The sequence below is a fragment of the Echeneis naucrates genome, chromosome 3 (genome assembly GCF_900963305.1).
Source record: "Echeneis naucrates chromosome 3, fEcheNa1.1, whole genome shotgun sequence".
Lineage (NCBI taxonomy): Eukaryota > Metazoa > Chordata > Actinopteri > Carangiformes > Echeneidae > Echeneis > Echeneis naucrates.
The window spans coordinates 4,334,249-4,354,909 of NC_042513.1; the positions used below are offsets into that span (position 1 = coordinate 4,334,249).

Genomic DNA, 20,661 nt, shown 5'->3' on the forward strand with positions numbered 1-20,661 from the left:
ACAAAAAACTCTCTCCAGAAATTGTGATTGTGAAGCCAAACTCATGCTTCATTAGGATGCTTTGACCTTTGACCACCAAAATCTTATCAGTTCAGTCATGAATATAAGTGAATGTTTAGGTTTGTGACATTTAGGTTTTCATTTGTCTCCAAATTACTTTTTGTGACTCTCATCAGCTGATGACTAAACCATGTTGTCTTTCCACAGTCGTGCTGGTTAAAACTCTGTGGCTGAGGAATTATGTGACTGAATCACAAGGTGACTGATTGAAAACTAGCCAAAATAAAGTCTTAAGACTAAATCTTCTTATATACAGATACAAATTTTTTGCCTTTTTGCTGTTTGTTGTGTTTGTTCTTTTGTGTTTTTTTGTTTTGCTTTGTTTTGTTTTTATCATAAACTGCTCTTTTAAGTAAGTTAGTATTTAACACATTGATATGGGTGTTCAAACTGTCCTTTTTTGGAACATGTTTCCTGTTTTACTGTCAGGAAGTCGAATTAAGCCTCTTATCAAGGAACAGAAAGTGTGCCATGTAAAATCAGATTTTTATACATTCATAGGGATGGTCATTAAGAAGTCTAACCTGCTGTGGATAAACCTATTATAGTCAGCTTTTAGGTGAAAATGTGGGTTCCTTGTTAGGAAGGGGAAAAGTTTGAACTTCTCTTCATCACAGAGCAAGGGTGTAATTAGCAGTTATTTAACTGTTTGTTGTATGTCATGCACTTTGTGATTAACGTGGGAGTTATATAACTGAAAAATGCATTGGTAGCTAAAACTCTTAAAATGTGTTTTATAGTGTTCAGTCTCCTGAGCACCGTCCCTTATCTGTGCTGCTGAATTAGAGTGAAGGCTAAATTGTACCACAGTTTGAGTCATTTCACTGCTCACAGATTGTGAGGAGGTACTTGCGTCAAAACGCAATTATTGACTCCTATGACTTTTATCTGTTGTCTGAGTGAAAATGTTGTGCAACGTGTGCAATAAAAGCTACTGTTACTTTGTTCAGACTTGACTTTTGAACTTCCTAAAATGTTTAGCTCAGATTCAATTTTTTTGGCGCCTCTATGCAAAAAAAAAAAAAAAAAAAAAAAAGCAAATTTCAATTTAGATTCTTCGCCTTGTGTGAATTGTGAATTTTTCTTGCAGAATTTTTAGTCTGTTTTTATTGTGATTAAATTCTCACAGATGTCTAGAGGACTACTCTATGTGTGCTCTCCTCCCTGCAATTGATCAGACATATGCTCCATTCTCTTAATTTCGTCACTGAGTTGAGATTCTTCTAAAAGGGAAAGTCATCTGAATTTTCAATTCAAGAGAGAGAGAGAGAAAATTTAACACCAGGTAGTTGACTTTTCCTCATCATTGAGGCTACAACTTGAGTTTTTAAGGCTAATGAGGAAGGAAAACTATGTAAAAGACAAAACCTTGTGATACAAGACAAAATCTTGCAACTCAGGAAATGGCATTCCAGTCATCCAACATTGTGACTTTCCCTGGATAAACTGTAGAAATGAGACGTTGGTACTGCAAAGCTTTTGCCAGGACTGTGCACTTGCATGAGTTTGAGCAGCTGACAGCTACCTGACTGGATTGTTCTGTTGCAAACATTGCACTGGATTCAGCATTTCTTCTCCTGTCAGTTTTTTTTTTATACTTATCCCCATAGGCCTGTTGAATATCTTGAACATTTATGACTTAGAAGGCGTAATAGTTAATTGTGATAATTGCAATGATTGAAATTTGTCATATCAGTTCACGTAACCTCTTTATAGTCCTACAAGTGTAAGTTATTTCTGCAGCAACAATGAAGTTGCTGGAGGAGAGAAGGATACAAGTTACTGTATAGGGCACAGTGATATCTGCTTGTGTGTGTGTGTATGTGTTTGTCGAGACGAGAAAATGTGTGACCCACAAAAGTACTGCAACACAATCCATTCCCATGGTTTGTGAAACCAAACTTTCCCATCAGTGCAACAATTGTTCTGGAGAAAAGACCTTGTGATTTTTCGCCTTGAGCAAAACATGTTTACTTTTATGAGGAGAAAGATAATTCAGTGAATACCAGAAACACCCAGATATCATGAGTTTTTCTGTAACTGATACACCAAGCACACCCATGAAATCCTCTGTTACACATGATCAGAGTAGAGTGTCCCTGTTGTTGGTAGAGTTCAGAAGACAGTTGTCTTTTCTCTGTATATGTGATTCCCCCCTGCCACAAACCACCTGAACCTGCTGAATGGTAGGAAGCTGTGAAGTCATGTTTTATTCCGGTTAACTGAAACTGAAGCTGAAGCTGAGGAAAGAGCTATAGAAAGCCAGCTGAGGAGAGCGTTTGACCAATCGGGAGTGTAACGAGAGCTGCCACAGCAAACTGAGCACCGAACGCTTAGCCTTCCGCCTTCCCAGGCTCTTTTTCTTAAAGGTACACTTAGCGTAAATAGTTTTTGAAGGTGCTTGGCAGTTCTTCGCTGGATACAGAGCGCCATTGTCTTCAGTCTCATGTGATCCCAGACATACTCCATGGTTTTGTAATCTGGGCTCTTTGGGGAGTAGATTTTCTCTTGAAGGACACCTTGCTTGTTTGTTTGCTTGTTTTTTTTTTTTTTTTTCAATATGACACTGGCTGGGTGTCTGGGCTCTGTGTACTGATGCAGAATGTATTTAAGACTGATCAAATGCCTCCCTGAAGGTCTAACACAGTGGATGATAATCAAAACATCTGTAGGACTAAAGAAATGACTTGCATTGTGCCTCGTGCCAGTGATAAGGCCAGAGATAATGAAGATGTCAACTGTAAAAGTGTCTCTCTGGAGGTCCGTCCAATGTCGTCTCACAGATAGACTCAGAGGCAAAATGAATAAGTGAATTCATAAACATTTATATTGTTATTAATCGTTATAGTAGTTTAAAGCGTTCTGCTTGTCTGTTGTGGTCTGTCAGAAACAGATTGTTAGCAAGTGACTGTGTGGTTTATTCAGGGGTCTCTTCTAGTTATCTTCTAGTTGATACTAGTTATGATGTAGTTCATTGATCACTCCTCCAATTGTGATTTATGTCTTTTATGTTGGCCCAAACTGCTTGTAGGATGGCTGAATGAAACCTCTCTGCCCCCACACCTTGTTTGGTCATTTTTATTACTCTGTCCTTCTGGCATGTCTTTCTTCCTCATTAAGGTGCAACCCTGTGCATGGAGAATTTATCTTCCTTTTTTTTTTTTTTTTAATTCATCACACATCTTCCTATCCAGTGTGGCAATTTCCAACATCCATAAAGAAGTTTGATTTCAAGCTTGCTCAGACACATCTTCTGAAGTAAACACAAACTGGCCAATAGCCCATCCGAAGAAGGTTACTGGAGGGTAATGAGGCTGCTGGTGACAGATCTGGGCTACCTCTGTTCCTACAAAAGGTGACAGGCTTTGAGTGGCTTGAAGAGAGACTGTACAGTATCCCACAGGCAGGTCCTGGGGTCAGCACCCTGCCTTACAGGATTAACACACCTGCCACCAGCACAATAAGGTCTAATGAGCGCACACTAGAGGCCCCCGGTCCGTTAGCAGCAGGCCAAGTGCTTCCTGAGTGGCTCACACCTCAGTGCTGGTATTGAAGTCCAGGCTCTTGAGTCAATACCTTCATTAGTGACTTCATGGCAGATCACTCGGTGAAGCCGAACAAAGGCTGCCGGGAGCAGAGTGACACATTCCAGGGATTAGACAGCTCTGTCTTATTTGCCATTAAAAGAATTTCTTTTTCCTTTTTTCTTTTTTTTTTCGTGAAATGCAAGGAATTTGCTTGGACCAAAGGAAAAATAACACATTTCAGTGTAATTAAATGAGATGATTTTTCTTCCACTCAGCAGTTTGATGTAGTGGTGTTGACATGTTTCACCACATCAGATTCATTTTGAGTTTATGACACGTAGTTGGACAATTACAGTTGAAAATCACATTAATATGGCAGATTGTCCAAATACCTGCAATACTAGAGTGAAAAGCTATTAGTTACTAAATCTTTTGATTCTCAAGAAAGTTTCAGATTAATTATTTTGGATCACTGAGTCAAACTTCACTCTCCAATGGCCTACACAAATAAATAAAATTATAAATTATAGCTTTTTGTTCTAAGGTTTTTTTCTACATATTTGTTTGCAACCTTAACATGTTTCCTACAGAGTACTATCATTATTATTATGTTATCAACAGTTTTTATACCACAGCGAGGACAACAACTGGAACAATGTAATGTAATGTAAAGTCGCTCTGAATTCACAAAAAACCATTTATATTACAATGTATATGCAAATTGGGAGAAATTCTTCAGAATCAGATTTCATTGCCAGGTATGTGTAAACATACAAGGAGTCTGACTCCAGTGTTTCTATCTTGGACATGTTAAGGGAAAGACGAAAGAAAATATAGAAATATATATATATACATATATACATTGACATTAGAAATGTTTGTATTGTGTTTGTGTTCATGAAGTTGCCAGGTGGCTTACGAGGAGATCAGGGAGACAGCCTGGGGGAAGAAACTGGTGGCTTTGGCGATCACTATATTATATAAAATATACTGACTGGTTGGTGAAGACATACAATAATAACAATGATAGTAATGTTTATTACAGGTCATACTGTTCCTTCTGCTTTCTGTGTTTATTCTTCAATGGGTGTACTTTAAATTTCATTCAATGTGTGTTGAAAATTTATTGAAAGAATATAACTCAAAGCATTCCACCTTCTGACATGTGAAAGTGGCTTCTGAGGAGAATCTTCTTCAGGATGTCATTTCCTTCCTTCGATAGAGTTGATGCATGAAAAGAAACTGCTTTTTCTGGAGTTCAATGAGGTGACATAATGATTTTTGTGGCTGTGCAGAGACCTCGTCTCACAAGAAACACTGGACTGTGTCTGCGAAGCGCTAAAGTCACTGAGTGCTCATGCTTCCCCACTGTTCACCTTCATGACCCCCACCATGACCTCCACCCCGCCCCCTGAAGAAAGAGTCAGATGGCAATGATGCTTCAGTAAGTTTAACCTCTGATAACATGACCTCTGAACCCCAAGATGACCCCCTCCAACAAAGACTGTGACATTTTATTTATTAGGGGTCTGACATGTTTTTTTCAGGTGTGGGTTGCAGTGGTTTCTGTACATGCTGGGAAGTTCCAACAAAAGACAGAATTTGGACATATTTTTGTGATAATAAAGACAAAGGGACTATCAGACAGGCTGCCGGAATCTCTGACCAGAGGGAAAATGATTCAGACTTATTTCTGACATTCCGGAAAAGCTTTTGTCTCTTCACATCAGGCCAGCTGAGTGAAAAGCTATAGAAAAGGACACTTAAATTCCTCAAAGTCCTCTCATGTGGCGTCAGAGTTGCAGTTAATCTCAACATGATCAAAACTTGACATTTATGGAACCCCATTCAGCGATGTGGGAAAGCCTCCACGCAGACTGTTCTCTTGAAACCAAAGTCAATGAATGTACGGTTCCTCCCCTAAGAAAACAGTATTTAGTGACACTTGTCAAATGGGAGATTATTTTTTTATTGTTATGATTCTCAGTTCAACTTAATTTATGTTCCTCAGAGAGACAAAGTGAGCAATGAAAAGAGCTGCATGATAGGAGAGAGCTGCAGTGTGTGCCGAGGGACAGGAAGGCCACCGTTCACAGACGGTGTACGGCCTTTGTTTCACAATGATACTGCCCTATATTTAAAGCACAAAGGCACTTACGGTGGCTTGTGTGTGTGTTTGCCCCTGCTGTTGTACTTCTGTTATTGCGGACCAAGTTTTAAGGGTGAAGAACAGTTTGTAGTGTAGGTTTTATTCATTCCACTTGAGGTTATGAGGAAAACAAAATATGAATCGTATAACTGTATTTTTACACAGTTTAAAACCTTTCTGGAGTGAAGTTCAACATGCATTCTGCTTTATATGTCTCAGTTTCTTTCTGATATGGACACATTGCAGACGATTGGAAAGTTTAAAAAATTTTAACTGAACACAAACATGTGCTGATTGTTTGTTGTTCCAGGCTCAATTTTTGTTAGAAGTTGTGAAAGCCTCCAAGTAGTTTATATGCTGGAATTTAAAACATATCTGAATTACTACTGACATAGTATTTTACCTTTTGTGGTATCCAGCCATTTTCTAATAATGAATGTGGTCAACAAAAAACCCGAGAAAGGTTTAAGTACGTAAATTGTACAATCCATCACTATGATGATGGTGTAACACGGTACACTGGAATCACTGACTTCATATCCAATGATCCTCTGATATTTACATAAACTTGCAGTCACTCTATATACTGAGAAATCATGTCATCTTTTATTCTTTCTGGGGTTTTGAATAGTACAATTCATCTGTTAAGGGTTACAACCCTGATGATGAGTAGGAAAGTATACTGCTGCGTGGTTTAATGTATCCCTGTGTATTCAGTTATGACGCAGCATGGGAAGGTTTATCAAGGAAGGAAATTCAATGCTGAGGTTTTTTCCCCCTGTAGCCCTGCAGCGCAGATTGAGCAGCGGCAAATGATATTTTCTTACTTGACTTCAGACAGTAGGTATCGTTCCAGAAAGCACACATTAGCATGAACATACATCAACAGTTACAAAGAACAAGACGTTGTGATTGAAAGGTATGCATTAATCCAACTTCTCCTCTCTTGGTGTTGAATAACGGTAGAGTTTCTGCTGATTCTGAGGTAGGAGCCCATAACACAGCTTTCTGATCCCTAATACAATAAACAGGACACAACTCATAGGAATCATTTTTCTGAGTAGCAGAGGAACGTGGTACTAAAATCAGTGGAGGCTGCAGAATAACTATACTACTATACTATAACTAATAAAAGAAACAGGAAATGATCTGGCACTGGAGGATGATCAGTATTTATATCCCTGATTTAACAGGGATGGGTCTCATCATCGCTGATGCCTGATTGGGTCAATGTCCCTGATGAGCAGCATCAGGGACATTGACAGGGACAGAATACTGATTATTGAAGGCTTAGGTTTTGAGATAATAATCAATATAACTTCTTGGTTGTTGATCAGAATACTTCATATTTCAGAAAAAAATATTGAGTTTTTTTTGCAGGGTAAGATGTGAAAAACATCCTATATTAAAAAACAATGAATTCATCAAGAGATCTGACCAAAACCTTCACACAACCAATGCAAAGTTGACATGAAAAAAACTCTTTTCACACAAGTAGAGGATTTTAATATTTTGTCTTCACGTCTGAGCTGCGATCTGATTCATCTGGGATAAAATGCTGATGCCTTGATGTGTGTCATTTATCATCTGTGACAGAGGTCACAGAGCAGACCCCTGTTTTGACTTCAGGTAATATTATGACTTGATGACTCGCAGAAAAGGGTTTTGTTTTTGTTTTGCTTTGTTTTTTGCTCAACACCAGTGTCTGAGTCACAAAGAAATGTCAGATGTCTACAGCCTGAAAAATGTTGCCTGATGTCTGAGGTGCATATGGACAAAAGGATCTGATTTTAATACACAGTGATTGTGGTGCGTTACAAAATTTCCTCTCATGTCATCTCTTAACTGGCATTCTGCCCTTCTGTCTGAGACATTCACAAAAGATTAAAGAGACACATGAACATCAACAGCTTTCAAAAACAACAGTAAAAGAAAAAATATGTTCCTAATTTGGTTTCAGGATGTTCTGGAAAAATATAGGAAGTAATATGATGACATAAAAATATAAAAAAGACCAAGCAGGATAGGATACCCATGTAGAAATATTACACTTCAAGAGTAATGATGATCCCTGAGACCCCTGAGGGGCTACCTTCTCTTTTAGACCAGGGACTCCCACACAGGCTGGCTGTCTGAGTCCTGACTGTGCAGGGAGCTGAGGCCGGTGTCTGAGTCGTCATCGTTCACACAGTGGGCCTTGGACAGACCCCTGGCCTGCTCCAGCCACTCGCTCTTCTTCTCCAAAGTGCTCATCATCCCGGTCTGATCATCTGTCCCGCGGCCACAGTCCTCCTCCCTGGCTGTCCCTTCCTCTATGCCCAAAGTGCCCACTTTCTCCAACAAATCCCTCATCTCCTTCTCCCTCGCCATGTAAATCTCCTGGCTCAGCTCTAAATCGCTCCTAATAGCTTTTAAGTCCGCGTTGAGGCGCAGGCCAATGTATGAACTCACATCTAGCTGCGTTTTGATCCTCTCTTCCTCCAAAAACAACTCATTTTCCTGCACTGTGTCCGCCCGTCCCTCTGCGGACTGTGCGCAGTCTTCGTCCTGCAGAGCTTCTGTCCTGCGCTGCTTCCAGCGGAGGTTCAGCTCCTCCTGGATCTGCAACGTGAGCATCTCCAGCAGAGAGTCCTGCTCCCACAGCTGCTCCTGCAGTCTCACCACCTCCTCACACCGCCGGGCATACTCCTCCAAACACCGCTGCTCGTCCTCCGGGCAGGAGGCTGCAGCAGCATCCACCAAATAGGTCTCCTGGACGTAGTTAATCCCGTGTCTTTTGATTCTGTCGAAATGCACCGTGGCCTCGCACTTCTCGATGTCCGCGTCCAGCTCTGCGATCCTCTGAGTCTGCTGGCGGATTGTGTGATCCTGGGAAACCACGAGATGCGCCAAAGTTTCCATCCTCTCCGCGGAGGACGCATCTCTGTGCGCTGCCCGCGCCTTCTTCTTGTTGATCTTCTCCAACTTTCTGAAAGCTTTCCTGACGATCCGTCGCTGCTTTTCGGGTGAGATCCCCCCCATGTGACCCCGCGGGCTGGCCTTGGCCAAACAGGGGCTCTGTTTGCTGAGGACGACGCGCGCCTCGGCGCTCCGGGCTCCGCAGCTCGCCAAAGACGCTTCGCTTTTCACCAGCACGAACTTCACGTTCCTCTGCTCTTCCCCCCACGCCACCCAAAGCCGCCAAATCTTTATTTTATTCGGCAAAACCCTCTCGAAACCTCTCCATTTCTCCACGATGCAGTAAAACTGCGCTGCGGAGAGTCCATGCTGAGAGTTGTGGTCTTCCAGAAGCACTTGGACGACATCAGCGCAGGTTGTGTGCTTGGAGAGGCCATGGACGACCTTTTCTTCTCGGCAGACCCACACTGATATTTTACTCTCCTCGGACTCCATTATAGATTAGTTTTGAAGTGCATTCCATCCAAATAAAGCAGGAGAAAAGTCATTCTGGTAGTTAGTGTTTGCACACTGTGCAGGCGCGTTTGGAGGACGCAGGCTGGACTGGAGGCGGCAGGGAGGGAGCTCCTTCTGTCCTCTGCTTCACTTTTCTGAGGCCAAACCAAGGAAACACTGGCTGGGATCACATGATCACCGCCAAGTGTCAGGACGGAAGACGTCATGGTGATTTTCGCTGGAAATCTGCAGGATTATAAATTGGCCAGCGTCTTGTTGTGCATTGCAAACGCGTTTGTGTTGCAAAAAAAATTACCGAGACAGACTAGTGTTTAAATCCCCATAAAAGAATTTATATAATATTTTTTTATCACACTTTTACTGATGTCACAGTGTACTACGTGTCATCGCCTCCATTGGCGATTGTAGATAATTCAGGGTGAAAAATGTTTGCAAATAATGCTGCATTGTGTGTATTCATCCACGGCACAATGGCAGAAAGTCACCATCATCCATAATGAGCAAACCTGGAAAAACCTGCTCTACTTCAGTGTTACAACTCCAGTGAAAGTTGTTATGTTTTGTTTTTACAAAACTTTGAAATATATTTGATTTCCCCCGCTTATGCTCTAACACCACCCAGGAAGTGGAGTCAGCTTTCCTGAGCTTATGAGCTTTGGCTCTGGATGCGGATCGAGTTTGCCCTTTTGTGTCTCATCTTGCAGGAGAAAATACTTGATCCTCAATTCGTCATTTTATGTTCAGTGAGGGATAATTACCAGCTATGGACTTTACTTAACCGGTGAACTAATTTGACAAAAAAAAAAAACAAAAAACAAAACGTCAATTTGGTTTTAACTGGGGATCTTTTGTTATCTTGTAGTGTTTCGTCGAAAATATCAACAGCTCCACAACAGTGAGGTAAAAATGAACCTGAGCATTAGTTACACTTTCTCCCTTACTGATCACTGAACAAGCTCAGTGCTGTCCACATGACGGCACAGTGTGAAACAAAGAATAATAAGGTTTTGGACTCTAAATTAAATGAAATTAAATGTAATCTGTTCAGAAGGGATACCAAGGCTCAACAGGACAAAACCCTCTCAGATGCCTTCTTGTGCAAAGTATGCACCAACTCTTTGGTTTGTTCAGACTTCCGAACAAAAATAATTTGGGCCACAGTTAATTGGGGAAGGTATTTTACTTTTGGGACTAAATAATTTCTGACGCTATTATTGTTGTTGTAATGATTCTCTCATGACAAACTAATTGAAATTGAAAATAATTTTTCAATGGCTTTTCCTCTGTCAGTCTTTTTAAACCCTTACCTTTTTTTTTCCACAAAAAAATATTTTAATCATTGTACCAGAGGTTTGTTAGCTTGTTATATTTGGCCATGCTTAACACACACACACACACACACCATTGAGTGGTGTCTAATACATTTACTCGGTCTCTTTGGTGGTGGTTTCTGTTACCAATGTGGTCAACATCGCTCACATTTGTGTGGACAGTTGACTAAAACAAGTCTCGGGCTCCATCTACTGTTGACCCGGGAGGCCTACAGTTAGAGATAAAAATGGTCCAGACTGCAGTCAACTGAAGTGCATCTGAAAATACTGCTAAGATTTGTTGCTTCGTCATAACAGTTACGTGAAATGTTTTACTGAAGTGACAAAAGAAGAATGAGGCAACATTTTTCAGATTTATTTAACTTCAATTTTGCATACATATAAAGTATCTAGAAAGCTACAAAATATCTACTATTATCAAGAAGGCATCATAATGTTACAGAGCAAAGACACGACCATATGCAGAACATAGAAACATAGCAGAGCTGCTTTTCTCTCCTTTGCTCTGACACTTTACTCATGGATATGGAAAGATATCATACATCTGTACCAAGAAAAGCTAAGATAGTTTTGTACAAAGCACCTTTTTACAAAAGAGGAAAAAAAAAAAATGCTTGCACTCAAACCTAAATGTGTGTATGACAATTATATGTGAGCTATGTGAAGAATTATTTTAAAGCCACCATCTGAATATGGTCATAAAACAAAAAAAAAAAGAAAAAAAAAAAAAGGTACCAGTACCTACTCTTCGACAGAATTACAAATAACAAGAGCTAAAACTGCTGATATGTTTGTAGCATGACTCCTTGACTCAGCTGACTTTATTTATTTATTTATTTATTTTTCTGTGTGTGTGTGTGTGTGTGTGTGTGTCCATTTTCTCTATAAATGGTCTGACATTCATGCCATTTACAGCATGCTGCTTTGAGTGTTGAAAAGACATGTTAAAATGTACCAGCAGTAACATCATTACCATTTTGTTGGGCTTGCAATACATAGACAATGTCATCACAAAACCAAGTACAACTGTATACAAATACAGGAAGAAAACAGGAACATCTCACTAAGTAATCAGTAAATGTGAATGGATACACGGGGTAGACATAAGAAAAAGCCTGTTGAAACCCCAAATTGTCCACAGGATGTGGCAACAATACTGAATGATTGAACTTTGTCTGCAGTTATGTAGAGCTTCTTTGATTAAAAATACTTAAGATGATTGTAACAGTAAATGTCTCAGTATTTATGGTCTTTGCAGTGAAAAGTATATTAACCTTGACGGCCTCGTCCAAACACGCATTTGTGAAAAATTAGTTTCTGAAATAGCATCTCAAACAAGTTTTGGACACAATTTCAGATTTTATCTTGTTTTTTTCTTTTTTTTTTTACTCAAAGTGTTCTACAGACTGTTAAATAAAAAATTCACTTTTCATTGTGCAAGATAATAAATGATGCAAGCTTGTGTTGGTCCCCGCCTCGTCGACATCAATTGTTTCAGCATCGTTAAGGTAACATTGAGAGAGTCTGCTGTTTTCTGTGGTTTTCGCATCATGTGGTCGCAGGACAGCAGAAGCTGTAATGTTTCCAAAAACCTTGAAAACAAACAAACAAACAAACAAAGGGAACGGAAAGAAAGAAAGAAAGGAAAAAAAAAAACAAAAAAAACAAACACTTGAACCTGCAAGTGTACATGAAGCAGACGGCTGCAGTATTTATGGAGTTGACGTCCTACATGCAGTCAGTGGCTGTACATTATCAGCAGGTTTTTTCAGTCTTTGACCTCAAGCAAAGAAATACGTTTTCTTCAAATACATCATTTGTGAAATCAATTTACAATGTATTAAAAATGAATATACCATTTATTTATTTTACCAGTAACCAGCTTTCCCCACTGTCATAATCCTTTGAAAAGGCAATGTGGTGATTGGTTTCACTTTATGTCTCATATTTGGTCTAGCATCATTTAATTGTTAGCTTGTGTTTGATCTTTTTGAAGCTGGAAATTTTAAACCAAAGGCACTTCCTTGCTATCATGCAGGACATGACAAAAGAGTGACTGTAATTCTGTATTTTTGGTCTTTTGCACAGGAAAGGCAGGCGGTCTGTGTTTGTGGTACACTCAGAAGAGAAGGCAGATATTTTAGGAATATATTATAGACAGAGAAAAATATAATCTGTATTATGACCATTTTAACCTTAAATTTGGAAAAGTTCATTCACGTAGGCTGCTTGTGAAAAGAACAAAAACAAGTGTTTTTTATAATTATTACAGTCCCACAAATAATCTTTCAGATGTGGAGATGTACCAAGTGATGAAGTGGTGAGACATTTTTTTTTTTTTTTTTCCATCCACAAAACTGATTTTCGCCTAAAAACAAAGGGTAACATTAGAACATATTCTAAGGCACTGTACACTTTACACTTTGGCAGATTGTAATGTGAATTACTCACACAATGCAAATGTATGAAGAGTATTCCCGTGTAGAGATCACAGTTTTAGTGGCATCTTTTGGAGTTCACAAACAGCAATGACATGTTTAAGGCCACAGAAACATGTGAATGTGGTGTGAACATGAAGGCAACAACCCTGGCTTGGAGTTATTACAGCATGATCCCAGAGGGAGAAGATGTTCTGAGTCTTTCAAGGGGCAAAGCCACATCATACTGAACAAAGCCTGCTGAAATTTACATTGTAATGATTATTTAACCTGTTCTGAAACCACAGATCTAACAGAAAAAAACATAACTTAGGCAAGGAAGGAAGGGGAACAGAGTTCTCTTGGAAATGATGAGAGTGTGGTTGCACTAATTTGAGCAGTACTTTGCCCTGTCTAACACCTAAAAAAAGTTCTCTTATCACTTGTCACAAAGGAAAGACTTGTTTGCAGAACAGAAAGGTTTAGCAGGTGGTAAGACTTATCTACATTTATGGGGCCAATGCAGGCAAAATATCTGTAGTATTTTCACAGTGCATTCATTTTGCTCTTAGTGTCTAAGACTTGGAGTGCTTGAATGGGGATAAATATACTTCTGAAAGCTTTTTATGGTTTTTCTTTATATAGCAATAATTTTGTGATATTCACAACCACTCACTTCCAGCTACTATATATGTAGTGTTGTTAGTATTGATTCTTTGGAAAATCTATTGTCTGTGGGTGCATGTCTGTATATCTACAGTATGTATGCTCATAAATTATGAACTACAGACATACAAAAACACACTCACACATATTACAAAGACCACATTGGGCTGCTGGTAGAAAAAGCCACCAGCTTTAGTCTTTTTTTTTTTCTTAGTTTACGTAACAAAGCTGAAGACAACACATATATTTCCATTTACCAAATTAACAGAGTAAATTCTTTATAAACGGCCACATTTATACCCAATAGAGACCAACGAAACATATTTTAAACATGAACTCCCATATTTAAACATAAAACAACTGTACCGCAATTCACAGCTGCAGTCAAATAATAAACACTTATATCAAAACAAACTGATAACAACGGACTTCACCCAATACCATGACCAAAAAGCATTGTAGGTGTGACTTTCAGGTAGAGGCACTGCCACTTTTCGTGAGGTTGGTAAGTCTATGAAAAGAAGGGGGTTGAGGGGGAAGCTTAACGCCTCTCATTCCTTTACCAGTCTGTAGATATGATGTTGGGCGCCGTGCTCACTGTTTGAAACCTCAAACACGCACGCCATACATAGCAGCGTCTCTTGGGTGTCCCTGTTCGTCACCACCTGCAGAACAAAACACTGAGTCACTTCTTAGTAGAGAGCTGGTGTGATAAAAGTGAACTAAAAAGAAAAAGCACTACACATTTCTATATTCTACATGTAGTATATATATCGTGTATGTATTTAATACATATACACAGTGAGAAGTTAATACACAAGGACATTGCATCACGATTCCCATTATTGATACGTTTTTGAAAACTTTATTTTGCACTTAGATTTTTTCTAAATTCACATTATTGTGACCTTACGTATTTATTCATTAATTATTACCACTTATTATTTATTTATTCGACACACAAAGAAGCACCTAGATGAAATAACACACGATTGAGCTGAAAGCTTCTGAAAATCAGATCAGATTCTATCAGGAATGTATGAAAACACAGTGTAACGTCAAGTCAGCTGTCTGCCTATGTGATTGGTGTAGGAGAAAATTAAACGATTGATTTAGGTGCCACTGGAGGCTTGTTATTGTTCGACATATAGAAAGAACCCAACAACAGAAGTTGTGAATGGAAACATATCTGTTTTTTAACTTAAGGTGTGCGAAATAAAGTATTTTACTATGAATTACAATGAAAATAAAATATAAATAGGTAGAAAAAAGATAAACAGAAAGGTGTGTGACAGTAGGACAGAAATAGTAGGTTGATTGGGAAAGTCTGTTGTTAAGCTAATTTATTTAAGTTACGTTTTTTGGCTGGATTGCAACAGCAGTGCGAGTTCAACAATGACTGTGAAGTCACTGAGCTTCTGGCACAAACAGGTCTGTTATTGTTACATTTACATTACATTTACATTTACTGTTACCAACCAAGAGCTGAAGGCTGCACCACTGATGAGGGGCAGTCCCTCTGTTCCACAACTGCAGGCAGGTTCATAAAGCCTGACCTCCATTATGGTAAAACTTTCATTAACTGTATCGCTATTACTGAGGTAAGCAACGGACTAAACGTGACTAAACACAAGACACATGAAAGAAAGGGATGGATAAAGAGAATTTATCACAAACTGCTTAATTCTCTGTTCCCCTTCCCCTTAAAGAAACCTTTATTGAAGGTGCTGTAGCTGTGGCTAAGATAAATAAGGAGACATCAATAATAATTTGATTATTCAAAAAAGTAAATAGAGCTGATATAGAACTGTCTTTGTCTTTATTTTGTGTTTTGGGAGTTGGTCAGATGACATCCCAGTTATAAAATAAGGAATTGACCACAGGCCATACTTTTTTTTTTTATATCAAAAGTCACTCAACAGAGAGCCCAAGTGCTGGAAAAGAGCACTGACTTTACAATGAACAAAAACAAGAATAAATGTTTTCTTTTGTTATTCCTGCAGCCTTCTGTTTTTTCGATGCTGTTATTAATCTGTGGTCAAATGAAAAGTTGAAAGTCTATACCATGGATTTTACATTCATCCTTGTGTTTATGTGCTTTTGGGAAACAGGGCTTTGGTTGCCACCTTCAGTGTACGCGCTACATTCGGAGCTATACCTTTCTGTTTATTTTTTGTCTGGATGGTAAATGACATTTTTAAGACCCCATGTGGTGGTTAATAACGGGAGTTTCTCCTTCTCCCTCTTATCCTCCCTTTTCCCCTGCAGATAATGAGGCACCTCACATGGCATTTCATTCCCTGTGGAATGGGAGGAATGTGACCAGAAAGAGGAACTCATCTTAAGGCTCAGCCAAACCAAAGCGTGCCATCTATTTTTTTTTTTTTTTTAATGAAGCCAGTTAGAGCCATCAACACACCCTGACAGGGACAGAAGAATGAAGATCCTGCACTCAGGTCAGTAAGGTGATTACCAATAAGATAGTGAAGTTCTCCAGCACGCTGTTCATCATATATTTCTCTGGTAGATGTTTTAGCTTATGGATGAAGTTGATCATGTATTCACACATGGGAGACCGGCTTATTCGGTAGACGAAGCGTCCGTTTTCAAAGCGTGCGTATTCAGTCTGAAGAACAGGGGGGAAAAAAAAAACTGTAAATATATATTAATAATTCAGCCGTTTATCTGAATATTGCTATTTTAAACAATTGGCTCACACCTCAACCTTCTCGACCACCTGTTTGCCAAAGGAGCAGACCTTCGTTGAACATGTAATGGTCATGTTCTCTGAGCTCTCATACTGACTAGTGACTCCATAGAAAGATCCACTTTCATCTTGAATGTTGCAGTTTAAGTCAGCCTGCGAGCAAAGAAGAGGGAATTTAGTGTAAATGAACATTTTAGTTTAAGGTCCACACAAGAGGAAGGAAGAATAAATAAAAAACATGGCAAACAGCAGAAGTCTAGAGCTGTTTTTCTTTCAACAGCTGCAACAGAAAATAATGTAAGGGGACAGACTTGACAACTGCAGATTCCGGTGATAAATATCTGCAGGTCGATAACTATGGGCAACACACACGTCTTAGTTTGATCGTTTGACACATACTGTAGTATTGGACTGGGGCACAGCACATATGGGCATTTAATAGGAAGCCAAAATTTGGTTTAAATGTGTTGAATTAAACTTCAGAATTTCTGATCACAGAGCTGTTGAAATTATACATGTACACTGCATATCAAATTAGAATATCTTAGGCCACATCTGACTAACCATGCAAATGTGTCGGTGTTGGTAACAAGATTGTGAAGAGGATTAAATGAAGTTACATTAAAAGACTGATTTATAAGGTTGAACGGATCTGCTCCCAGAGGGCAGCCTTTGTAGGCCCTCAACATCCTGTTCATTATGGATACAAAAAGAGGAGACATCCTCCTACAACATTCTCCTCCTTCATTAAGCAAAGCAGTTATACGTTCATTATTGTGCAGATTCTCTCTTTCATTTGAAATTTAGATTGGTCGGTCACTTCAAAAGGAATTTGAGGGGACTTGGTCCAAGTGCATACGGTCTCTACTTTGTTGGGTGCCGCTAGTTAGCATTTTGCCTCAAGGAGGAAATACATGCAATGTTTAAACATCCATTAGGAGTGCAACTGGGTCACTCCATTGTTTGGAGATATTACATTGAATTACAGAGTGCTTTGATCAAAAGCTCTCCTGCTATGCAAGTCCAAATATAGCACAGTGCATTCTGCAAACATTAAGAGAGCAGTCTTCTCTGTGTAGACTGATTACACCCAATCACTAAAGACAAATCCGAACAGGCTTTTCCTGAAAAGAACTCTGCCATCAAACATTTAACCATGGGCAAAATGTTACCAATCGTCTTAAGACCAGTGTGGTGTGTGTAAAGTCTATCATCACGGTTATGTTATTAATTATCCTAATCAATGTGACCAACAAACACTCACCCAGAATTTTATAAGGAAGAAGGAATTCTGGTGACCTTTTCCATACAACTCCTTCAGTCCTCCTTTTTTTTCTGGAAATTTATCATAAATCTGACGAATGTCCACCGACTCCAGCAGTGCGTCACTGTAGGAATGGTTGGTCTGCCCGATATGTACAAATAGGTGCTTGTTGTACTGAAAATACAAATAAACAGCATTACAAAGATTTCAGATTCATTAAAAGTAAAGTACAAGTGCATATTGTGTAAAATGAACATTAGACCCTCAAAAATGATATAAAAGTAATCTAAAAGGATTGAAAATCAAACCAATTCTAACAAAATAACTACCGTCATAACTGAATTAGATTAGTAAGAATACACACTTGTGATGACAAAAAAGTCTACACATCATTGCTTTTCATTTGACTGTCTGCAAGGTTTTAGCCATCTTTTTTATTCACCACGTACAAATTAGGAAATACCATTCAAGACAAAAATAAACAGCTCCCACTATTTGTAGTAATCCAAAAGGTGAATGAAATCCTACAAGCATAATATGTCATATTATAAACAAGAAAGCTGCAAAACCACAAACTGTGACAAAGATTAATCCATCTCAAGCACTGCATTAGGTAAAACCATTCAGTAAAATAATTCATTTTCTCAAAAGCAATTCATGGATGAGTATAATTCAGTCTGCACTCAAATGAAAAGCAATATTTCTGCAAAAAACAAACAAAAAAAAAAAAGGTAACTGCAATCAAACTAAATTGACAACATAGAATGAAATAATAGTCGGAATTTATCTATTCCTTTGTCTAACTTTTCAACTGAGAATAATTGGATATGATGGTAGCTAAAGAGGGAAAAGAGGAGCATAAAATCGGAGAGTAACATTGGATTTTCAGAGGTTTGTTGACCTCATTGTGACAGAATGAAACTCTTTCATGTGGTACTGCACTTTAGTCTAAAAGTTCACAGAGCATCCTCTCCAGCATGTAGCCTTTAGGGGAATGCTGCATGCAATATTAATGGTTCTTGTGATATCATGTGATAAACACCAAAAGAAAAGGCACAGGAAAATGTGGACAAATATTTATGCAATTAGAGAAGTAAGTTGTATCATAGGCTGTGATTTAACTTGTGACATAAAAGCAGTCTTTCTAACACATCAAACACTTTAAATCAACAATACTATCAAACTTTCTGATCACCTGTCAGCCGCCTCCAGAGAAAAAACGCAACACACCGCAATTACTTTTAGAAATGACCTGAAGGTGCTACCTCCCAGCTTTGAAAGGATTAATTCGGATGCTTTTGTGGACAAGCACTTGGAAGCACATTTGAAGTTTATTCTCCAACATAGAAAAAACTGTTAATAATGTCACTTCCATACACATATATCTCAACAAGAAGCCCACCAAAAAAGACTCTAAGACTGCAGCATCTGCTGCAGGTCCTGTGACAGGCCCTATACAGCCCTGCTGAAGCAACTTAAAGAGAAGCATTTTCATAAACAATGATTCACAGTGCAACACAACTGTCAACGGTGATGCCTTACTAAGAGACTTCCTCGAGTGTTAGATCAAGTCACTTTAGTATCAGTTCCCCACAGGGCCTTCTTTCCTTCTCCTAGTCTAAACTCATTAATGTGCCCTTAACCATCCCGCCAACATCACCATCCAGTTCATGGTCTTGACTGGTCAAATTTATCTCAGAGGACAAGAAAGTTTTCAGGGATGAAGTCCAATGGAGGAGGAGGAGAGAAGTCGCGGGTGTCCTACTACCACTGCATTAGCAGGAGTGTGTGTGATCTACTGCATCTTTGCTTGGTGTCCCAGCTGCACAGCAGTGAACAGGAGAGCCCTTCAGAGGGCCACAAATACTGCCCAAAAGATCTTCAGCTGTTAATGGCCCTCTTTGGAGGTTTTATTCAGCTCTTGCTGCCTCAGTAGTGCAACCAACATATTGCGATGTATGTTGGCTGCTGAACATAAATATTCCTAATTGCACTATTTGCAACATACCTCAGCTGCTGTTTGGTTTTTCTTTTGGACTACACCCTATATTTAATTTTCATTATATCTTCATCATATATTTATATATACATATACACACGTCCTCCTTGAAATCCTTTTTTTTTTTTGTTATGACTGAATACACTATCTTGTTTTCTCCTTCATTTCAGTGTACTCAAAAATAAAGGAATCCAAAAAAAAAAAAAAAGTGGACTGCTGACTTATTGTGTCACACTCCACAGAGAATCTATGTATTATCCTGTGGTCCCGAAGTCCGCAGTTTAGATACAGTTTTGGCATGCCCTTCAGGGAACTGAATAATATACAGTCATTCATTAATCCTGCAGGTTTTCCTGCCGTGTGTTCCTACATGCCAGCCTTGTCTCTTCTCAGCTTGTTTTGGCCTCCTCCCAGCTGACTGTGTGGCTGGGAAAACCTCCCAATGTATTCATAGAGGGAAGGACGGCACGATAAGAGGTAGGAATTAACACCATGAGATTGTGATATTTCATCCTTTAGTGTAATGCTGGACTCACTGAATCTGGGTCCCTCTGTTGCTCTAAGAAGGCAGAGAACTCGACCAGTCGGAGTTTAGATGTGCCAATGGAGCGACCCTGCCATGCCGGTGCAGTGGGAGCCGGAGTTGCTGCCGGCTCATAACCTGAAGCATGAATATGTTCATTTCATTATTGTTTGGGGAGATCAGTGGGGAGTCAGGTTCATTTATGTTTTCCTTATGTTATTGGCAGTAATACTCATTACTTAAAATAAAAATGCAGAGTAAATAGAAAAATCAAATGAATTAAATATTTATGAGCAAACTGCAGCCAAGCCTGCCCTTGAAATAAGTTATTTTAGGTCAGAGCAATGGGGGAAACATTTGTGTGAATAAATCTACTCTTAACTTGTGGGTAGCTTTGTGTGATTCATTAATACTTTCTAATATGCAAACACTTGTCTTGTTCTTGGCAACACAAGCTGTGGATATTTTAGGCAAGAAATAACTATTATCCTGATTAAAAGCGTTCAAGGAAAAATGTATCAGTAATACTCTTACTTGAAATGGCTGTTGTGACGGCTGACTGGGTGGGATAGGCTTGCTGGGTAAAAGGCTTAATACTGGGGCA

At 39.1% G+C, this 20,661-nt stretch overlaps 2 protein-coding genes across 8 annotated transcripts in view; both read right to left on the bottom strand.

Moving 5' to 3' along the window:
- Positions 1-7,836: 7,836 nt before the first annotated feature.
- rassf10b (Ras association domain family member 10b) lies at positions 7,837-9,129 on the bottom strand. The gene has a single exon (XM_029498933.1). It carries the CDS (start codon positions 9,127-9,129, stop codon positions 7,837-7,839), a length of 1,293 nt encoding a protein of 430 aa, XP_029354793.1.
- A 2,210-nt stretch (positions 9,130-11,339) lies between these two features.
- tead1b (TEA domain family member 1b) overlaps positions 11,340-20,661 on the bottom strand; it is a 40,039-nt gene continuing 30,717 nt past the window's right edge. For all 7 annotated transcript variants that reach the window (XM_029497728.1, XM_029497726.1, XM_029497727.1 and 4 more), the window contains 6 exons: positions 20,592-20,653; positions 20,071-20,195; positions 17,536-17,709; positions 16,284-16,424; positions 16,038-16,190; positions 11,340-14,229 (listed from right to left, as the gene is read on the bottom strand). In XM_029497728.1, the coding sequence (XP_029353588.1) occupies positions 14,116-14,229; positions 16,038-16,190; positions 16,284-16,424; positions 17,536-17,709; positions 20,071-20,195; positions 20,592-20,653 (769 nt within the window). In that variant the 3' untranslated portion in view covers positions 11,340-14,115. The remainder of the gene's footprint in view (positions 14,230-16,037; positions 16,191-16,283; positions 16,425-17,535; positions 17,710-20,070; positions 20,196-20,591; positions 20,654-20,661) is intronic.

Bases quoted from the DNA above. Each gene is read 5' to 3' on its own strand.
- rassf10b (XM_029498933.1), bottom strand. From the start codon at position 9,129: ATGGAGTCCGAGGAGAGTAAAATATCAGTGTGGGTCTGCCGAGAAGAA.